Here is a 23,546-nt window from a genome sequence, read left to right on the forward strand (position 1 = left end):
AAAAAACAAGAAAAAGAAAAGGAGGAACAAGTAACTGAGCTGATATCATTGTGTTATAACACTATTGAAAAAGCTAGCTCTAACTTCCGGCTTTCTTCCACAGTGTTTTTTATTCCCCAACCAGTTGCAGTAGATGGCTGCACCCTTGAATTGAATTGTATAAATGGCGCTGGTGTCGCAGTCATACGTGAGATACAGGACGTCACTGTGCAGCATCGCAGTGTAGGCCAGGATCATAGCTGTTTGTGTTGATGTTCATTTCCAAATTGCTATGGGGGTTGGACATTCAAACAAACACATGCAACAGGATGCTGCTGCTGCCATTTGGTCATTAATGTCAACAGCTGTTTGTCAGCTTTAGCAGTTCATGCTAAAGAAAAGAAGTGTCAGAAACCTTTCAATGCCTAATCTCTCTGTTTTTAATTGTAGAAAAAGTCTAATGTCCAGTGAGTCAACGTACTTTTGTAACAAAAGAAAAGAAGGAAGTCACATTATGACTGGCAGTTTTATTGATTTAAATCAGCTAAATATTTTTCTAGTTCAGTCAGTCATATTAGAAATGAAGTCTGTGGTTAAACACTGAAAGCGAATCGTTGACTGACTGGAGGTTGGCTAATCAGAGTTTTCATCACTGTCTTTGAACATGTATACAGTGCCTCCGTGTGTAAACTTGTACTATGCAGTAAATGGGAATGATGAATTAAAGAAACATCGTACTTTTGGTCCCAGATGCCACACATGACCCTCTCTTTCTGTTTGCACGGCATGTCTCAGAGGACTTAATGAGGATGGCTATTTAAACCGGGCTGGCGGCCACCTGTGGTGCGCATGCTGGCAGTTCCTCTATAGACCAATTACATACACATAAAGGTCTTCTCTCATCTTCCTTGTTTCCTCTCATGTCCTCAAATTAAAGGTCTTCTCCCTCTCTGCCACTTGCTGAGTTTAAGAAAAAGAGCACAAAAGGTCAAATAAAGTGCCATCAGGGTGTATGCGTGCATGTGATTGTTCTAAAAATATACATAATCTTTTATGTTTGTGTGACCACAAGGTTTGAGGATCTTTCTGCACCGCATATAACGTGCTGTACTCCTCCCTATAGCATTGACTTAAGCAATATGCTTGCTTTTAGCTCATCCCTGTTGCACACTCCAGTTGGCTGTGAAGTTGTCCTCTAAAAATGTCACGTTTACTATAGCTGTTCCATTTAAATGCAAAGTGGCTGCACGTCAAAAGCTCTGTAATTAGGGATGTGTCATGGTTTGCTGTGGTGCTTTGACATCAGTTTTCATCAGTACACGCTCAAACGTGGGCTTACTGCAAATGCTTTGCTTTTCCTTCATATCATTGTGTTGATGGCTGTTTTAACACCAGCAAGTTTTTTTTCTTCATTGAAATATTCAGAAAGCCTCCCTCTCTATCTATATCTTTGTGTTTCCTTTTCTCCTTTACAAATATTATTGCTGCAGACGTGCTCCTCATTCATCATGCCACAGTAAACATTAAAAGGCAGAAGTTCTGCAACACCCTAAAAAACGTCAGCAGGAATATGATGAAAATGTTTGAAATATGTGTTAACGAATGAATTGAAGTGCGAAGTGACTGAGAGTGATTTGAATGAAGAAGTGTGCCAGGTATTTTAAACTGTGGCTCTCTCATTGTTTTTACATACACATAAAATAGCATGTTGATTCTACAAATAGTTTAATAAATGTATTGCAGTGTCAATTAAAAATGTACAAATTCCAGTGAATTTATTTTAAAATTGATTGCATAGCTTCACTGCAAGAAGGTTCCTGTTCCAAAATTCCTATACTCTTAAATTCCAGTTCGATGGATGGATGGGTGGATGGATGGATGGATGGATGGATGATGGGTGGATGGATGGATGGATGGATGATGGGTGGATGGATGGGTGGGTGGGTGGATGGATGATGGGTGGATGGGTGGATGGATGGATGGATGGGTGAATGGGTGGATGGGTGGGTGGATGGATGGATGGATGGATGGATGGATGGATGGATGGATGGATGATGGGTGGATGGGTGGATGGATGGGTGAATGGGTGGATGGATGGGTGGGTGGATGGATGGATGGATGGATGGATGGCTGGATGGGTGGGTGGATAGATGGGTGGATGGATGGATGGATGATGGATGGATGGGTGGATGGATGGATGGATGGATGGGTGGGTGGATGGATGGATGGCTGGATGGGTGGGTAGATGGATGGATGGATGGATGGGTGGGTGGATGGATGGATGGATGGATGGACGGATGGATGGATGATGGGTGGATGGATGGATGGACGGATGGATGGATGGATGATGGATGGGTGGATGGATGGATGATGGATGGGTAGGTGGGTGGATGGATGGATGGATGGGTGGATGGGTGGGTGGATGGATGGATGGATGGATGGATGGATGGATTGATGGGTGGGTGGATGGATGGATGGATGGATGGGTGGATAGATGGATGGATTGATGGGTGGATGGATGGATGGGTGGATGGATGGATGGGTGGATGGATGGATGGATGGATTGATGGGTGGGTGGATGGATGGATGGATGGATGGGTGGATGGGTGGATGGATGGGTGGATGGATGGATGGGTGGGTGGATGGATGGATGGATGGATGGGTGGATGGGTGGATGCTCACATTTGGCTGCTTGGTACTAAAACAGTTTGACAGCACCGTGAGCATCTTGGTTGTGAGTATTTCCATCCTTGGCTCAAAGAAAGCCTTTGTTGCTGACAAAGTGGTTCCTGTGTGTGTGGTGACAAATAAGTCCAGTAAATTGTTCTTTTTCCGTTATTGTTGTCATTGTTTGTTTTCTGTCTCCAACACCTTTCTGTCTGTCAGTTTTAAAGCCCCTCCTCCACTTGAATTTAAGCTCCTAACATGGGCTGTTCTTTCTAGTCCTTCTAGTTGTTCAGCTGGAAAGCATCACATACTCTTGATACCTTTACCTGAATGTAGCCCTTCCTTTTTAAAGCTAACTCTTCCTTTTCTACTCTCTGCCATCATTTTTTTGAGTTTCCTCTTTGTGCGTTGTGGTTATTTTCACGTTGTCTTTCTTTAGTTTAAAGTCATAATTTCGTCAGTATAGGTTATCCTCTTCTTTCTTTTTCTGTGCTTTGCTTCTCCAACTGGAAAGCCTGTGCAATGCTCTGAATGTCTTTCTTCTCTTGGAAATAGGCCTTTCTCAACATTGCTGTCTCATCCTTTTCTATCTTAAAAGACTTAATATCATCAATCATCTCGTTGTTTTCACCATGCAAAGCCCTCCATAAGTGCATCCTCGGTTCTTTGTTCAAAGTGGGGTTTTGTTTTCATGTTCAGTTTCTCCAGCTGGAAAACTTCCCTCATCATTTGAAAGTCTGACTTTTCTTGTAGGCCGCTCTTGCCATGACCATCTTCTTTCTTTTCATGTTGAATGTCTTCCTGCTAAAGACCACTCTTGAGTCCTCTCCTAAAGGCTTTTCTTTCTTCTTCTCTGTCCTCCCTTGCCAGCTGGAAGACATTCCTTGTCTCATAAGACTGTGAGCTCAATGTTGAGTGCACTTTGACTTTGAGTTCACTTTCAGATTTTCAACTTCTGGCCTTTCTTTGCTTTTTCATCTCCGGCTCCTCTTTCATCTTGCTTATCTTCGCCTCTTTGCACAAAGGTTTCTTCCGTGTCTCTTTTTCCAGGTAGATGTGATAGTTTGCCTACTTTTTAAGAGGTTTCTGAAATAGCAAAGACATTTTTGCCAACTTTTTGCTTCTGAAGCACAGCATGTCATTGAAATTCTTTTAGAAGCACAAAAGGGCTGAATTAGTTGGTTGTCTCTACCAGAGTTTTGCAGTTTAATCCAGTCGAGCTATTTTGTATTTGCTTGTTTGGTTGAGTTTTTTGGCTTTGGTGTATGTTTGGGGAAGGGTCAACCAAACGGCTATTTACTCAGTTTATATAGTGCAGGCCACAACAACAGTCATATTCACGGTGTTTTAAATTTAAGGTAAAATCCCTACAGTATTAGAGAGAAAACCCAATGAGCATGCACTTGGCTGCCATCAAGAGAAAGAACAGGAAGAGACCTCTGGTAGAACCGGCCTCATGGAGGTGCTGTCCATCTGCTGCAGCTGGACATGAGAGAAAAGCACAGAGAGATGGAAACGAGACACAAGAGTAACGCTTGGCAAGATGGTGAGAGCAGTGAGCACAGACCAAGAACATGCAGTATCTGCCAACCAAGTTAAAGAAGAAAGGTAATGGCATGTAATAGTGATATAGTGCATAACAGTGTGCATAACGGGGGGGGGGGGGGGGGGGGGGGGTCTCATTATCATGGTCTGCAACAACCTTTTCTTGCCAGGGTTTACAGCAAAGGTTTACAGCAAAACGTGTTGTAATGATCTGTACAAGGTACTTTTTGTGCTGCAGGTCGGTGTAGGTGATATATTGGAGTTACGCTGAAGGGGGGAAATTATTGGGTCACTAACTTGTGTGTTAACGTTCCAACTATTTTAGCTTATGACGAAGATACAAAAGTGCAAAGTAACATCCAGAAACAGCCACCCACTTCCTCGGCCTGAGTTCAGTTAAGATGAGGAGCTGAAAACTGGAAGCCAGTGTGAGTGATGGCATCGGGTTGTGTTCATGCATATGGTGTGAAAAACGTCCGCACCACTATTATGGCTGTTAGTGCTTTGAAGGTAAAACCTTTTTGTAGATGAAGACTCTAAAACGGCTTGTACCCAAAGTCTTTTGTAGGATGTTGTTAAAAGAAGAAGATGTGATGCAACAGAAGAGTAAATGTTGCACTTTTTCTGAAACTGTTTGCTGACATTAGATACAAATTCAATGAATTTAATTAAAAACAAAAGAAAGAAAAAGAAAGAACTCAGTTTCAGTGTTTCTGTAATTTACATGATTTTTAAACTGGTTTCTGTTGCCAGAAAGACAGATATGACTGTACGTGTTTGTGTGGCTAAATAACCCCGAAGGATGTGAGAAAATGTGGCCTTTGGGAGAAGCAGCCGTGTCATGTGACTAATCCTTTTATGGGAATATTTTTAAAAAGATATCTTAATGTTATTGCTATCTGGGTCACATTTTTTCAGTGGAATGGAAATGCTAGTCATGATCTCTAGATATGATTCCTTTGAAAAGTACACTTCTTTGACTAACTTTGTGCGCACTGTAACCGCTCTGTGTAAACTGACCATTTCGTACTGATTTGTTTTCGAAATTTCCCGTTTCCCAGCAGGCTTGGGCTATAACTTACAGATCTGTATACAAGAGGAAAGACAGGAGTGTGGCTTGTTTCCTTACCAGTCTTATCCTGTTGAAGTTATTTTGCCACCAGCCCCCACACCCCCACACCCCCAGCTGTGTCTGAAGACTTCTCAGTGTTGAATAAAGTTTTTCTAAAACCGTGGGGTTACATTTCCCTCACTAGGGACATTTTGATATGACAAACCGCACAGTTGGAGAAAAGAAAAAACGTCATGAGAATATTATTTCAATAACTAAGACATGTGCTGTGTACAAGCACTGTTTTTACTTTCATGACACGATGTAATGAGGTTTAGATTAAATCTTATGGAAAGTGCCAAGCCTCTTCATAAAATTTTCAGCTTCCAATGAGTCAACTAAACAGATTTCACAGAGCTATTAATCTCTCATATATGTTCCCCCGCTGATGAAAAGAGCTTTGAGGCTTCAGATGATGCATCTGTTTTATTGCGACAGGCTCTCTGTCTTCACTGCAAACAGCACCCGCCACCCAGAGAGCTGGTGAGAATGATAAAGGCTGACGACAGGTCAACTGGTGCATGATATTGGATTCCTGTGTGGGTCAGTGTGTGTGTGTCGTTGTGTCTAAGAGCAAGAACAGCCTGTTGGATGTGAGTGTGATACGATACGGACGGGAGTAAGCTGAAAAACAGGACAACAGGTTTGCGGCATCAGTCTCGTTTACACGCATGTTCTTCGTGGCAGTTTAGCGTCCTTTGATTTGCCCCGCCCACTCCTGTGTTATCTTGGATTTTTGAATAATTACTGTTCTCTTGCAGTTTTTCTTTTCTGTGGAATTTCTGGTTTAGTTTTCATCTAAACAGACTAATTAATGACATGTTTAGCTTTCCTCATCAGATTTATTGGTTTCATTTTATGTATTAATTAACAATTTCATAAAGATGCAGTAAAGCCATGTTTATATCTGTGAGGCCCTTTTGAATTTGATATTTAAGGGTTTCTGACATGTGGTGCTTTTTTACCCCTTTTTTAAATTATTACACAGACGCTGCGACACAGACTAGCTTACATTGCAGTTTGTGCCATTACTGCCTTGTTCTCTGTTTCAAGAGAGTGAGAGGAATTTTCTCTTGCTGGCATCGACATGGATGTTCACCATGAATTATTGCATGGTACCATGATGTCACTGCTATAGTTTGAGCCCTGGGTGATTTTAATAGCAAGAGGCTTAATTTAACTCAAAATAATGAGGAAACGGTCTTTGAATGACAAAAAAAAGTTGTGTGGGCATTTTGGTCTTGTGTGTCATGCAGAACAGTGGAAGCTCTGTTCAAGCCCTTGGTCTATGAGACCATGACCAATGCATAATGATGCATTTATTTATTTATTTTCTCATTTTTGGTTCTTTTTTTTCTTCCTCTTTCTCTGAGGGGGTAGGGCTGTGGGAGGTACATATGCATGGCCGGTTGTGGTGTGGTTTTGCCTTACATATGTTATTCATGTTCAAACATTGTGGTCATCTCGATCCATATTCATGCTTTTAAAAAGGCTGTCTGTATGCATGGAAGTATAGTATCCCCTATCATGTTGCCTCCTATAGCAACCACAGGCAGGGAGATTCGATTACATGTGCTGCAGACCGAGCACAATGTGTGAATGTTTGTGCGTCTGTATGGATGCCGTGTACACAAGGGCCCCTCTTATAGCTATTATAGTGTTTAGCAGGTCTCGCTCAGACATTCTCAGGGGAACCAACCTCTGTTTGGGTGGATCCTCTGCCAGACCCTTTCATCACTGGCTCTGGCCTGGTGTCATCAACATGGCCAGCCCTTTGATTGTGAAGAAAAGTAGAGAGAGAAAGAGATTGATATGAAGATAAATCGAGTTGTCCCCTGGCCTTATGCATTTCTTCTTTTTCCTCCCCCACTCAGCTCTCCGCTCACTGTCTCTCTGGAGCAATTGTTCGTCTGTCTTCAATGTTTTATCGTTAATGAGCTTTAACATTGCTTGAAAGATTTTAATTTTAATCTTGTTGTAATGTCTTCTACATTTTACACCTTTTGTACCCACATAGATATTTCCCAAAACAACCTTCAGTGTTCCACTTTCTCTCTTTGCCGTTTCTCCTCCCAAATATGTTACACATCGTCCCAACACACTAGTACTGTTGAGTGTAATGCATATGGATAGCAAGAGGAAATGCTGCATGTTGATAGAAGGAACATATTAGTCCAGCATTGACACAGTGTTTATTGTGTGTGTGTAGCTGTGTGCGTTTTTGTTACATCTTAACAGGCTTTTTCCGCGTCCACCAACCTCGTCGAGACCAGTAGTTCTCATGGGGGCCGAAGCCTGGTCCTAATGAAGGGGTTAGGGTTTGGGTGAGGCTGTCCACAGTGAAATGTCAGTGCAACAAGAATAGCTGTGCTGACCTTGGAAGTGAAGACAGTTTTGGAAAGGGAGGGCGTTTTGACTGGTTGTCCCTTTTGGACAGACCTTTTGGCCTTTGAGACAAAGGCTGTTTTAGGCTTAAGAGTTTTTTAGAGTTGAGGTTGGAATTAGGTGTGATTTACGGCCAAGGGAGGAGGTTGAATTGGTCCTTTTGTTGTCGTGGTTGCAGTTGGGCTAGTAGTTAAATAGCTAAACAGACAAACAGATGTGTGCATCTGATTATCACTGAGCATGTCAAACAGTTACACAAAACAGTGATAACAAGTGTGTCTTTTTTAAAATGATGAGACACATCGTCAGTGATGTTGAGGTCATTGTAGGGCTGCACGATTTTGCATAAAATGAGAATCACGATTTTTTGCTTAGAATTGAGATCACGATTCTCTCACGATTTTCTTTTCCAGTATAAATATTTATTGCACTTATTAACTGCACATCTACTTCGTAACAGTTGAGACTGAACATAAAAACAATAAATAAACATAAAAACAACAAATGTCTCACGTTTTGTCGTTGCCGCAAAATGTTGTACTGCTTGAAATTGCGTCTCCACCGTTGCTCGACACTGCGTGTATAGAGCAGGTAGAGCAACAATAGAAAAATAGTTGCGGGACGGCGCTGTGTAGCGTTTGTCTAGGGTGTTGATCGTTTTCCTAAATCCCTCGTTTTGCACAGTGTTGATGGAGCCATATCTTTGGTCAGGTGATAAGTAATAGCCTCAGTAATTTCTTTGTGCCTGCGGTTCGACGGGTATAGGGAAGCGCTGTATAAGGTTCCCGTTATTGATGTTTGGGTGGTTGACCGGGACGGATTTTCTCCTGTCACTTTCTCGTCATCCCTGACGTGCTCTCCGTTGTTTTCCCTGCTAATTTTAGCAGCCAGCTTCTGTATCACGTGGTATAAGCTCCGCCCTCGTCATTTGTTGAGCAGGAAGAGTGAGCGCTTGTTTTCATGCAGATTACGTCCCGGATCAAAATGCGGTACAATCGTTGTCTTTTTTTTTCAAAAAATCGTTGTCATTTGGAAATGAGATCGCACATAACTATGAATCGAGATCGCGATTTTCTAACGATTAATCGTGCAGGTCATTGTGTCTTTTAAAATGAGTCAGCCTCTCGTAGGTGACCCAGGGAGGTATAGGCCCTGACTGCTACCCCAACTCCAAATTAGATATTTTGATAGTCACATGGTGGCTTCAGTTACAGGTTTGAGCGTGTTGAAGACTATGTATACTTTCCACCTCTACAAGTTCACAGTGCACCTCACAGCTTCACTTACCTTTAACCGTTCCCCCGTCGCTGCATGTGTTTCCTCTCGTTTTCTTCTTCGGTGCTGTTCCCAGGTGAATGTTAGTATAATTAGTTGCTTGGAGGGCTCAGACGTGATTAAAACGTCTATCTGGAGTGATGCTAACACATTGTGCTGTGGAAACTTTAGTTGCCTGCCTAAATCAACGTGCAGCTGTTGAGGTGAGGCCACGTAGAGGAGGGCTGCCATTGTTAATAAGCGCTTTCAATTAAAACAGGTTATTATGTCCGGTGACACTTTGGTGTACGATCAGCCCTTAATACTGATGGAAACTTGTCCACAGGTTTTGATATAGAAATCTAAAAAGGGTTGAAAGTTGGCATCTTTTGGTAGATTTTCTAATCCAAGCCAGGAAGCTTTGCTTATTTTAGCAAGTTTTATATTTACCGTTTGAACGGCTTTTTTTGTCATGTCAACAGTCCAAGCCAAATATATTCCATTAAAAAAACAAAATCAGCTCCTCTTACTGCTAAACACACATAATAGTGCGATGTGCCAAAGCAAAGATATATTCACGATTCTTGGGGGATAAAAGGGGTAAAAGGTGTTCCAGCAGGTCTGTTGGAAGACCTCTGATTGCATCGGCTACGTGTCAGTCAGTTTGCTCGTCTGTTTTACAGTATATGCCTTTGCTGCACACATCTGTAGGACGTACGTATTCCAGGTGAGCGCTTGTGTGTGCAGCAGCTCAGAGATCCGTGCAGATAACTCTTCACATCTACGTTCATGTTCCTGCTTTAGTGTGTGTGATCTTGATAGATCTGTGATGAGGCCACCAATGCCTTTCATCCTAATGGATTCCAGCTGACCAATCACAGCGCAGAGACACGGCTGCAGATAAGCCCATCGTAGCTGGGGAGGTTCTGGTAAACTGCCTGTGATAGGCCTCCCTGTATCCCGCTCTGTTCCTATCAGCAATCAGCCAGGGTTAATGTGAGAGCCTGAGGCTGGCTGATTGGAGCCAGGCTACACATCAGTCAAGACAACCCTAGCATTGGGCCATATGTCAGCCCCCAGCTATTCCAGTCCATCTTTTGCCTGACCACAAATACATACTTCAGTTCAAGTAATCAAATGTGTTTGATGATTCTCCAACTCAATGAAGAGCTCAAATCTGACTGCATCATGATGACGGCACGCTATCACTCCAGCTGACCTGCTTCAACCAAAGTGTTTCATAGCATGTAAGACAGGCACTTAAAATGAATGCCTAATACTATCAGGAGAAAATGGGTCAAACTTTGACCACTTGGAGCTGAATGATACGACTGTACACTGCATTTCACTTGTCTGACCAGATCACTGTAAAGTGGGCCTGGGTCAGCAGCCACAGGTGGAGACAGCTGCTGTGGTCCCCGCCGGGTGGCCGGTCTTTCTTTCTTTCTTCCTGATCAAAGGACGGCCATTGCCTCCCTCCAAAGTGAAGAAAAAGAAAAGATTTAATACTAATGGTGCTGGGAGCAGAGGACTAAAGCATCGGGGTAATTACCCAGCAATCATTGCAGCATTCCACAGCTGAGGGGGGCAGAGATAGGGTCTTGAGTCTAAAGATCGTGGACGTGGATCAACTTGGCCAACACACACAGACACATTCACATACGGCCGAGCTTGCACCAGTGCAGCCTGTCTGGGTCTGCAGGAGTCTCTCTCTGCTCACTTTGCTATTTGGTCAACCAGAATACATCGGTGGGAAAACAATGCTCGCTTCGTCTTTCTGTCTGCAGGTCGGTGGGTGTTGTATCTCTACACGTGTGTGGGTTCATGTCTGAATGCACGTGGAAGGTTTCTGAGTGAATTACTTTCTGGAAGAATGTGCGGAGAGAGGGGGAGGACGTCTACTTGTCAAATGTGTAAATGTTATATGTAGCCCCCATTGCCTGACCCCAGCCCAACATTCGTGATAATAATCACAACCTGATTGTGTGCCTGTATTCTGCAGAGGCTGTATGTTCAGAATAAGCCACATGTTACAGTGAAAGTCCAGAACTATACTGGTGGATATGATTTCCTGCTTCTTTGGGTAAAAGAAGTGTCTTTGCACCAGGTCTACACAAACAGTAGAGCTTGTATAAATGTTGCCATTGTTTAGATGCATCTGTTACTTTGTGTCAGTGTCAGTGTTGAAACAGTCTAAAGAGGTGTTTGTAGTTCAGATGTGTGTTATATTCTGCAGAACGAGCCTCTCTACATTTAGCCAACAAGTTAAAATAACTGTAAACCATCTCACAGCTGCCCTCATTTGTTCCCAAGATCTTATCTGAAATTACTCAGACCCCTATTATAATTTTGTGTGCACGCACTTTCCCCCCAATTGGTAGGTTGAGGTGGTGGGAGGTTAAATATTTAATTTTTTTGTTGTTGTTTTTTTCCTCTCTAACTGGCTTTTCAATTATAAGCTCTAGTGAAGCAGAAACGCTGACGCTTTGGCTTCTTTACTATACATGTTTCACTCTGTTGTTCAGCGTGGCCTCTTTGTCCAAATTCCTTTTTTCGACCTATTTAACATAATATCTGACCAGAAAATTTGTGGGTGTTTTAACCTAGTTCATGTATTGAGGTTATTTTATGCTCATTTAGAGGTTACCAATTTTATTTAGTGCCTGTGCTTTAACAGAAGCCCTTTCTTTCATGTTCAGAAAACATATTTCTCTCTCTGTTCATTAATGCAGCTCCTTCTGTGTACAACAGTTTCAGCTCCTGTCCCTTCAAGACCGCGCTCCCTCTGAAAAGCCCAATGTGCTGTTATTGGTCAGCTGGCCTGGTGAAAAAGAAAAGAAACGGGCAAAAGGAAACATGCTTTTGTTACCACAGCTTCTGTGAGTACAGGCATATCTCTTTAAGAACTTTCTGTAAGGAAAGAAAAAAGGAGGTTGAACCAGAATTGGACTCCTGCATACACCCCTTTATGTTCATGCATTTCCAAAATCACTTGCAGTATGACCAGCTACTCTTTTTTTTCATATGTAGATTTTACAAAAGGTTTGCAGTTAAAATGCAGGTATCCAAACACACCCTTTGTTTATGTCTTCCACCCCATGCATGAAGCTGTGACAGACTGCTGCATGCTCGGTGCACAGACGAGTGTTATCGCAGGTCCCTTCTCCCAGCAGCTGTTCGACTGTTGGACTTTATTCTTTGCTATTTTGGGAAACTACATGCTCCATCTGCCTGTCACTTTGCTGCTGGAACACTTGAATTTCCCAAATGAAGGACAGTAAATGATATTCCTATCTTCTAAAATATAATATGACCTCTTAAATGAGCTCATACAATGAGAGTTGCTTGCTCGTAAACATATAGAAAGTAGCCTTGAATTATAAGGTTTTTATGTATTCTGTATTCTTGCTTGTCTGCGAGCACAAAGTGAATGTCTGTCTACATTTGTGTATGTTTACGTGCCTTTGTGGCTGCATACAAATGAGAGCACATGTTTCTCTAAAGAACACAGAGCACCTTTGTATTTGTGAGCAGTCACTGGTGGTAAGAAGCAGAATGAATGTTGGGGTAATGGCGAGGAAGCTTCTGTAAGAGTTACAGCCCGTAGTTGTAATCGTAGTGAAACCCGTAGAGGATTCTGTCTCTTTCGCTTGCTTCCAGTTGCATTTCAGCTGTTTTTTCTTGGCTCTGCCTGCTTGTCTGCCTCTGCATGCTCCTTTTTGGTCTCATGGCATTGCACTGACACGAAGTCACATGCAAGCACACAGTAGCAGAACACGTTTGTGCAATTAGCTAAGCTCTCTTCTGCAGCCAAGTGTTGGACAACACATCAAAAGAGCTAAAAAAATCTGTTTGCATTATTTAATTAAGTAGTAACAACATTGTTTAACAGCTGTTTTTCTTGTTTCTCGGTAATAACTTTACTGTTATAGCCATTAATTACTAATAAATGTGTAATTATATATACAAATGTTATTCTCCTGTTCACAAACGCACGGTTGGAAAAGAATATTATAAATACTTCTCCTCTGAAGCCGAGGTGGTCGAGATATACCTCTTCATTCACACAGACAGAGTCATTGGCTCTTTGATGTGCAGCAGCACATTAGCAAAATTAAAGATAAATGACTTCAGTTTTTCCTCATTAAGCAAAGTGTGGATGATTCCAGAACTTGAGCATCACACTTCACCTAACTCCTCTCTGGGGCAGCACTCGTCTCGTGGCGTTACGGCCGAGAACCAATAACGAATCTTCAAGCAGAGCTGCACAACATTAGGAACGACATCCGATGGGAATCTGGGAAAGGTGTTGAAGGTCACTGTGTCGTGTTGGCGTTCACATTCTCAGCCATACGGCTCAGTACTGGTGAATCTGCTGTTAGGCAATGGTGGGAATTTCCTGTTCTGCATTGTTGATGCTTCCTGGTATTGCTGCCAAAATGAGGCAGTGTTTTGAGTGTTCGTGGATTTCCAGGTTGTGCAGGTAAAGTCTGAAGCCAGAGAAGACATTATGTCCTTTGTGTCACTCTGCTCTGTAAACAGGTAAACAAGATAACATACTGTATATAATGCTGTATATACACACTTCAAAGAACTTAGTGGTGATGAATCACACAAAGCAAACCCCTGACATTAAATCTAAAGGATCCACTCCAAATTAAACAGGGAACTTATGACGGCATGTTACCACATGGAGGCGCCAACGTACATATTATCGGTCTTTCCGTTCTGCCAGTTTTGCCCATGTTGTTGCCTTTCATAGACAGAGATGGGGGGTGATGGTGGGACATGGGTTAAATGAAGTGCAAGCACACCCAGCTCACGCTGAAAGGTCACCGTGCTCCCTGTTCTTCATGACATAGGCTGCGTTTCTCTTTGAAGAGCCGTGTGTGAGTGCTCAGAAGCAGGAAGGAGCCCTTTATTAATCCAGGAATCAACAGCCTTTGATGGCTGGAGATGGGAACAATATGCGTGCACACACATTTAAGCGTACACTACCACGGCTGTGTGTGATTGCGGCGTGCTTGACATAGCAGTATGATATTTCCAGCATGTAGATGTCTGTACTGTTTCTGTTTAACGGTGACCTAGATTTCTCCAGAGAAATGCGCGTACAGTTACTGCATGTTGTTCACTTCGCTTTTATTGCCGCTCTGTGTTTTTGCTTATGTGTGTTTGAGCATATGAAAGCATGCGCGCATGGATGTCAGTGCCAGGATCTTTGGGTTTTACAGTTGTCGCCGTCATATTTTCAGAGGCGATGACAAGTAAGCTGCCTTTCAGAAAGTGCAGCCAATTATTGTTTGGTATTTTTATTGGTACAAAAGTGTTTTAAAAATACAAATGATTGTATTTTTATGGTGGTCACACTCCACCCTGGTCTCCTTTGTGTTCTGGAGAAATGATTCCTCTGGCAGAGTTCTAGTTCTCAGTTGGCTGGACGACAGACGGGTCGACCGGGTTTGTGGTTCTCCTCCGGAACAAGCTGCTTTTAGATGACCGTTTTTGCCAGAGACACAGAGCCTGATACTTCTTTCCCGTTACATTAGAACTCAGCTTGTGTTAATTATGTTTAACAGACTACAACTGCAATGCAAAAACACGGTTCCCAGCGGATTTGCAAACACAGCGGACAAATGGAATAAAGTGCTTTGCTGTGTTTCATTTTTTTAGCTGCGTGTTTGAACTCCAACTATCAATAGCATGTTCAGAGTCAAGGTCAGTGAGAGGTATACATCAGCACTCCCACTTTTAATGAGAACCTATTCCTGCAATATCAGCTTTTTGATCAATTTATCAGTCAAAACAGTCAAACAGAGCGCCATGTGTGTGGGAGACGACTGAGACAGACGTCATGGTTTCTCGAGAGGATACACACTTACTGAAACGGAGAGTCCACATCGCAGTGCCTGCTCTGGAAGATGGCTGCTGTAGGTGGTCCGCCTCCATGGGGAGGTGTGTTTGGTTGGAGAATGGTATGACAGATGCCCAATAGTTCAGTGATAAAAGGCTTCAGTGTGTGTGTGTGCATGCATGTGCGTGTGTGCATGTGCATGCACGTGTGTGTGTGCATGCACGTGTGTGTGTGTGTGTGTGCATGTGCATGCACGTGTGTGTGCATGAAAGGAAGAGAGAGAGAGATGCGGGAGTTTAGTTTGAGGTCGCCTCATGCACAGGGAGATAAAATGAGCGACTGCTGTTCTCATCATAACAACCGAGCTACTGGAAGAGAGGCCCCCTCTCAGCTGCCCTGCTCCTCGCCTGTCCACACAGGACATTTCTCCTAAGAGTGCGCGATTGAAGTTGGAGAGTTCTGATAGAATTCCTTGCCCTCTTTCCCATATCCGCGAGTCGCTCGGCTCATTTTGATCCGCTGCTATAAGGTTTAAGTTGCCTCTAATGTTTTTCTGCACAATTTCACAGCGGGCCAAGCGACGAGGCTAAATATTTCATCGAGCGGTTGTTATTTTGTAGGACCAGGCCAAAGCAAACTTAAGACTGGTGAAGAATGTAATCATTTATCTAAGGACCAGGGGTGACACGCTCAATTTGGCCTAAAGTAGGGCTCCATGCAGCCCACAGGGACAAGGGTGTGCATGAGTGCATGTGTACTGTATGTTTCGGTGTGTGCGTTTGACAACAAGGCCCCTACAACCAGAGGCCACAAAGTTTTCATGTATTTCCTCCTTTATTTCTTGCATTTTGTTACAGTCTCGAATAATCTGTCAGCCTTCACCATGAATTGTGTGTTTGTTGCTTTGACTTGCATGCACTTACATCCCAGTTAAGTAAATAAAAGCACTTCATTCATTTTAAATGAGAGAAACATGAAAGAATGAATGGAGCCACCCACATGCCCCTCCCTTTTCTCACAGTGTCCATCCTAAAATGCCATCAAACACACCCACGGCAATCAGGAATTACTGGGAACTTTATCTCAGTCTGGTAGTGTGAAGCTTTCCCATCATTCCCTGAAGGCTCTAATGTTTCTGTCGGTGGTGGACTAACCTACCAGAGCCTTTAGCTTGGTTGTGTAATGACTGTTATTAACCTATCAAGATCAGCCGAGGGGTCTTGGCTGCTTTTTCCAGCCCTTCTATCACTTTCCCTCAAATTCCAAAACCAAGATGGCTCCCGTAAATCTTCACTCTTGCCCTCCGGGGAGCAGAAAACACCAAAGTCTAGTCTAATTGGATTCATTTGTAAAATAGCTGCAGAGATTTGAACATTATCTATCTATGCACCCATGACTGGAATGCAACTTTTTTTTACCCTGCCACTTTTGCAGTAAACTGTGGTCTCCTGGTGCCCGGAGGGCTTTTGAAAAACTGGAATCTCATGTTCATTAAACAACGAATCCCTTTTGTTGTACAACGGTTAGGCTTACAAGCCCTGGTCTGACAATGCATCACTTGGGTCACTTGTGTTATTAATCCATAGCAGCGGTGAGGGAATGGGACACTTTGTCTGTTGAAACAAAAACTACTAAAGAAGAACTTCATCTTTTTTCATGATAATCATATTAATCCAGAATTCAAGGGAACATCAGATGTGCTTGTACAAGTCCCTGTCACCACATTAACATGCATTATCACCAGATGTCCCTTTGAAACTAATTTGTAGACCTCTGCAGTCTCATTGCATGGCGCTGCATCTCCAGCTGCATCTGTTAGTGTTTTGTTTGGTACAGCTCCGAGCGTTTTGTGTTTGTGTGCTTTTGTGTGTGTGCATCCGAGCTTTTGTTCTGTTTTGCAGATGTTCATCAGATAAAGGCAGCTGAACACCACAACTGACTGTTACACCACCACTTTAGCAACATGAGGTTAGCTGCAAGAAGGCAGACGTCCTGCAAGTCAATGGGCTGAATTAACTCTTAGTATAAAGCTACTAAACTGATAAGGCGGATGTTGTTGATGCCATACTGTCTGTTGGACATAGATTCAAGGAACGGGAGTTGCTGTCCACTCTACTCTCTCTGGCCACTTTGTTAGGTACACCTTGCTACCAGTTTGGATCCCTTTTACTTTTGAAAACTTTCCCAGTTTACACAAATTCAACCAGGTGCTGCGAGCATTTCTCAGAGATTTTGTTTCTTGCTGTCATGTGAGCAGCACAGTCGATCCAATGTGCAGATCTCTCATTACACCACACGTCTAAGGTGACTGTACAGGCGGCTGAGAGGGTCCACGTGTGCCAAAATATCCCCCACACCTCTACTGGCCTGAACTCTCGATAAGCTGGATGAACGCTTTCATGATTTTTAAGACAAATTCTGAACCCGTCATCTAAATGTCACAGCAGAAATGGAAACTCATTCAGGCACTTTCCCCCCAATCTTCTGTTTTCCAGTTTTTGTGAGCCCATGTTAATTACAGCCTCAGTTTCCTGTTCCTAGGTGACAGGAACGGTACACGGTGGTCAGTCTGCTTGGAGGAGATGCTCTGCTGCAAACTTTGGTTGCAACGAGTGATTATTTGAGTTATTTTGCTTTCTTGTCAGCTGGAATCAGTCTGTTCATTCTTCTTTGACCTTTCATGCCATGGGGATGCAATTCACTGCCTATTTTCTCTTTCAGATAATTCTCTGTAAACCTTAGAGATGGCTGGGTGGGAAAATCCCAGTAGACCAGCAGTTTCTCAAATACTCACACCAGTCTGCCTGGCACCAAAAACAATGTCACTAAAATCAGCTTCCCCGTTCTAATGCTCAGTTTGAACATGAGTGGGGTTGTCTGGATGCCTGTATGCCTTAATGCAACGAGTTGCTGCCATGCAATTGGCTCAGACATTTGTGTTAATAAGCAGGTGAAAAGCTAATAAAGTGACTGAGGGAGGATTTCACAAAACAGCGTGACAGTACGAATACAGCAGCAACACAAAGATACACTATTATAAATGCATAAATAGGTGTTTACACTGATACACATGTTAAATGTATTTTTAAGTTTTACTGATGATTAAAAATTACAACAGAAGTTTTGACAGTGCTGCCTGATAGCGACTCTGTAAAAGCTCAGGACACAAATACAGCAAGAAACTGTAGAAATGACAGAAAACCATCTGCAAAACTTGTTCTACACACAGTGATATAAAGAAAAAAAGACAAGAAACACAAGAGCTGTGGTGCAGTAGATTAAAACATACAATAATATTGCACAGCCACAGAGAAGTGCACTGGTGTTTTTACTGTTTCAATACAAGCTTTGCACAGACATACAATAAATGTATTTGCATGCTGTGCTTCCATCTATAATTCTTGTGATGCAAACTGCTGTATCGAGGCTTTCACTGCCGTCTCTGAGACGTCACATCAGGATCGATGACAAAACAGCAGGAAAACGCAGTCAGAAGCTCTACAAACTGCTCAGTGTTTGGATTCCTCTTCTAGATGAGTCCCCAGGGGCCAAAAAGTATTTAAGCGGTTCAAACAATCTCCAGTTGTGAGCCTTCAGTTGGTTAGAACTGGGTAAAAATGCTACTTAACTTTCCAAGTTTGGTCTAAACTTCTGTGTGACTCCATCTGTCATGATGAATATTTTGTGTTTGTTTAACAACAATATCCCACTGATGGGATTTCCTTTGTTTCACTCTCATTGTTCTTTCTCCGCAGATTGAGAACCTGCTGGAACAGTTGAAGGACAAGGACAAACAGGTGGCTGGATTGAGGGAAAGGGTTCAGGGCCTTCAAACCGACTCCAGCAACACAGACACGGCTCTGGCTACACTGGAAGAAGCTTTATCAGAAAAGGTAAGAGTGATGGGGAAAGCACTGTAAGTAAGGTGAAAATCATTCTGTTAGTCAACGCTCAAGGGTTGAGTTTCAGAGAGATGTCGTCCTGTTTGTTGCTGGTGTAAAGGAAAAAACGCTTGAAAAATGTGAAAGTCGAACTCTGGTTGCTGTGGAGTAATGTGGAAAGTTTTACCCTTTCAGGCGTTTCAGGGAAGCTAGGACATGGCTCATGGTTTAATTAATTTTCATGCTTTACTGTGACTCACAGCCATAATTTAATGACATAAAATCCTAATTTATAGACTTAGACCACACTAGATGTGGTGCTATCTGTAAGCAGTAAGGCAGAGAATGAGGTACTGGTAGAGGTGAACACACACAGAGGATTAGTCCATGTCTGTAACCGGGCGTAGGGAGGGAATGATGTATAGAATGAGGAGGATAAAGGTCTCAAATGTAAGAGAAATGGAGCGATGGAAAAGCTGAGTGGCAGAAGAGGCACAGCCCCGATGGCAGAGGTGGCCTTAGAATTAATGGGGGGAGAGGTGAAGGAATGCAAGGGTGAAGTGAAACATGTTCGTTTTAATAAGGAGAAGAAACAGTGCTGGGCAAATACAAAGATCAGGGCTGGAATAGAAATGCAATAACAGATAACAAAGCTATGCACAGAGTCAAACATCCATACATGTGGCAGACTGTGCACATGTGATGTAAAGTCTCAGTGGGATGTAATCAGTACCTGCTGAGTGTTGTTCTAATATTAGCTTTGTGTCTGATTCTTTGGTGCATCCTCAGTTTCTCTCCTCTTTAATCTATCACAATAAAGGCCTTCAGATAAAATAAGAAAGGACAACTGTACAAATAAACACAATAATTGGGCCAAATGCAGATCTGTAATGCTCCAACATACGACTCAGATTTGTGTGTACAATAACACAGCGAATAAAGCCGTTAATTAAGACAGTGTTGCATGTGTCGACATGAACAGGAGGATACAGTGTAGACACAATCACTGTGCTTAACAGCTGCCATGTGATCCGAGGTCAACCAACCACATGGGGGATAGATGGGCTGCATGTTCGTTGTAAACACTTATTGTCTGTTGTTGTTTTTAAATATGAGAGACCAGCTGGTCACCAGTACAGAGCCTGCTGCCACTCACAGGGAAAGAAATCACCTTGCTGGCCGATGTGCTTCTTTTCTTTTTTGTGTTTAAATCTTTGCACATTGAAAGCCCGTCGAGTTAACGTTGTTCCAAAGACGTTCCTGTAAAGAAGCTGAAGCTAATTGTTGCGTTGAATAATGGTGTTATTTTTCTTGTCTACACAAATCTTTAGTGATTTGTTTATGGATTTGCAGTCATGGTTTAATGGTGCCAGCGATCTTTAACTGCAGACCTGCTGCAACAGAGAACGAGTTTGATGTGAATTGCTTTACACAGCATCGCCATGGAGATGTCATATCCTAGTCTAGCTATATATACACTCTGTCTTGAAGTGACTGGCTTGATTTCAGAGGGACTCCATCTCTCCTCGCTGTGTTGCATGTTTAAAGTTGTTGCCAGCTCACATGTGTTGTTACTACAGGCTAAAAAATTATCATCTTGGCGCTGGAGGCTAAAAAATGGTTCCCATTTACATGTTTGTTTGCACAGCAGGCTTAAAGATCGATACGGGTTTACGTTTCGTTGGCACCGGCTGCTGGTTAAGAGTTCACAGTTGGGACAGTTGTGACTGTCCAGCTGTGCTGCAGTGGATGCCACGTTTGTACCTCTGCCACTGAGCATTTGAGCCTTTGCATTTGCTGTTATATATTTCTCTTGGCTTGCAAGAGCAAAACTTGGAGTCCTGCATGTGATTGTGCAGATTTCAAAGAGTTTTAGCTCGTATAGTGTCGCTGTGGAATTATCTGTCAGGCAGTCTGTTTAGACACCGATAATGTGAAAACCAGCCTAAGTGGAGTCAAATACAGGAGTGTTCGACTTCCTGTTCCTCTCTCTGTATGTGTTCTTGTTTATCGCTGTTATTTCCTGATTGTTATTTAATTGGCTTGTAGCCTTTGATTGTATCTATTCAATCACGAAGGGTTTACAGTAAGCTCCCAGCATTTTGTCTGTTAATACATGTTGGTTAATGAGGGTTTCAGTGTATTCGCAGCACGCAGAGCGACACAGCACATCGATGTTTTCACTTAAAAGGGTCTTTTAGCACCTACGTTTGTTTTCGTTGCACACAGCCTTGCATAATGGCACAATAAACTGTAAATCCCTCTTCTGCGCCGGCACATTTGTTTGCCCAGAAACCACTTCTGATGCAGCCTACATATTATTCAGCTGTGATGAGGAGAATGCTGGCAGGCTTTTCAGACTTTGTGGTCAACACAGGGCGTGTGTAACGTGTTTACGAGCACGAGTGTGTGTCTTGCTGATCACAAACTCTGTCACAAACCTGCTCTTGGAGCCAGCCACTAGCCACACTGCTGTGGTTCTAATTAACAGGCTGGGGCACTGTGCCCATGCTGAGCACTGCTCTTTGGTGTGCTTGTCTATGATGTCATATGTGTGTGTTGTTTATCTGTGCACTTGGGCCTCATAGAGCCAGATTTATTATGATACCCTGGTGTCTTTCTCTAAGCCCCACACATCCTCGATATTCATAAAGTGGGCAGGGCCTGTTAGCCAAGCAGCCTCTCTCACGGTCTCCCGCGCCCTCTCCGTGTAGTGATGTCCTGTGCCAGGGCGAGTTAGTGAATGTATTTGTCCAATTACCCGGACTTTAAAGTTGCCAATCATGCGGTGATGCCACGTCGTAAAGTCTCATTGCTGAGCTGTGCTCTGCGCCTAAATAAACACCTGAATAAACACCCTGGTAATCATTTCAGTCCACACCTAAACACGCACACATTCACTTTAACACGCACACCTTGCTCAACCTCCCATGTTGTGGACTCAGTTTAAGCCCAAAGCTGTTGTCCTGCTGTCCAACGTGATTAGAGAGAGGAGTTGAGACATTGCAGCGCGGTTCATCAGCAGGCGTGTGGTTGTTAGAGAGTGATCTACAGTACTGTCTAATCCACTCACAATAAATCTGTCCCTCAGCCCTTCTCTTCCTTCCTCCTCTTTCTGTGCTACTTGGCTCCGATCCCTTTGTGTCACTGCGATTATTTATAGCAGTATTATTTATGGTGGGCATTTATGAGTTTGTCTTTGGCCACACTTTGTAAAGAATGTTGGAGATCCTATTCGGCAAGATGCTGCTTATAATGATAGGAAAAAATTGTAATCGCACAGGGCTGGTGATCCTTTGCACAATGGATGGAAAACAGATTTATTTCATGTCGTTTCTGCTCCATGTAATAAACATACTTTTTTGTCTTATTCCTACTTATACTTGCCAGATCAATTTTTATTTGACCTTCTTATACCTTCTCACTTTCTCAGGAGCGAGTGATTGAAAACCTGCGGGAACAAAAGGACCGGGAGGACAGGGTTCGGCTGGAGGAGCTGGAGCAGCTGAGAAAGGAGAACCACGAATTAAAAGACAAGCTGTCAGTCATGCAACCCCAGAAACAGCCTCAGAACCAGCTCGGTAACCCCAGCCCATCGCAGAACCAGAGACCAGATGGAGAGGTCAGTGTGGACTCAAGTCTATTGAACTGATGTTTAGATAATAGAAAACACAAGTGTGTGTGCAGCATGCATGGCTGTTACGTTTGGTTTTGCAGTCATTGAATACACTGTGAACACACAAGAGAGGTGGTCTGCTATGTGTGTGGACTGCAGACACACAACCATCAGTGCAACCACTATATGTTTGTTGTGCTTGTAATGTGCTTCCTGCACCTTGTACTTACTATGCTAACATTTACAATAAGAGTAATTCCACATTATTACCTCCCGTGAGCATCAACAGTATAGTTAGCAACTTCCTCGCAGAGGGCCTGCCTGCACTTTGTCTCACGGGATAAAAGGATGAATTAAGAGAGAGTGATTTATGGATCTGAGAGATCCTGTATCCCTGTGTGGGAGCCAAGTCGAAGGCCTTGCAATCTTTTTTCCCTCCGTCTTTCTTCTGCTAGGCTTACAAGCCTGGACAGACCCCTGTCCTGCCAGAATTTATGAGAATGTTTTCTTTTATACTCATAATAAGCGTACACACATCTCATTCCTGTGAAATGATATCTTCTTGAACGTTGATGCCGCACCACATGAAAGTGGCAGCAGCTCAATAACTTTTTGTAGCAAACAGATTCGCACTGTGGCAGAAGTGCTGCCATAATTAGGCTGTTTTGTGTACTCCACAGCAATCAAACCTGTTATGTAAACTTAGAGATTCTTCAAAAAGACGGTTGTGTACCTGTATACATGCGTGTCTCTGTCGGCATGTCCCTGCATGCCGGCACAAAAACAACCATCGATACGTCTGCTGTTTGTGTCTGCGTGCATTTAAATGTGGCGTTGTTGATCCTGTAGTGCTGTGGCAAAGGACAGGCTGTGCTGTAAGTGTTTGGGAGGTCACTGGTGAATTATGTTGGCGCTTGATTAGATTCTGATCACACGTATCTACCACTCCTTCACGAGTCCTTCAGCGCAGAGACTTCTGCTGCTTTTACTTAACAAATTCTAGGTATAGTAAAAGCTGTGCTCCGAGGTTTTGTATGGAAAAGTTATGAAAATGCAACAACATTTAATTAACAATTTAAATCCAGTGTTAAACACTTTGTGTCAGTTCTTGCTCTGACTCAGATCAGTGCAGCTTGCTCTCCCTGTCTAGCTTGAATGCACTAATAAAAGCTGGGCGTTTGTATTGAATATTTCATCATTGTATGCTTAAAAGTTGAATAAAAGTTGAATACTACGAGGTCCAGTAATTGGAGA

At 43.0% G+C, this 23,546-nt stretch overlaps 1 protein-coding gene across 1 annotated transcript in view; it reads left to right on the forward strand.

Annotated features, from left to right (window-relative positions):
- Positions 1 to 23,546, forward strand: part of LOC102793035 (ERC protein 2) — a 158,419-nt gene that overhangs the window by 35,481 nt on the left and 99,392 nt on the right. Inside the window, exons 9-10 of the mRNA XM_087834055.1 lie at positions 18,551 to 18,688; positions 22,110 to 22,298. Of these exons, the coding sequence (XP_087690181.1) occupies positions 18,551 to 18,688; positions 22,110 to 22,298 (327 nt within the window). The remainder of the gene's footprint in view (positions 1 to 18,550; positions 18,689 to 22,109; positions 22,299 to 23,546) is intronic.

This window comes from Neolamprologus brichardi, chromosome 20 (assembly GCF_056152115.1).
Source record: "Neolamprologus brichardi isolate AB-2024 chromosome 20, ASM5615211v1, whole genome shotgun sequence".
Classification (NCBI taxonomy): domain Eukaryota; kingdom Metazoa; phylum Chordata; class Actinopteri; order Cichliformes; family Cichlidae; genus Neolamprologus; species Neolamprologus brichardi.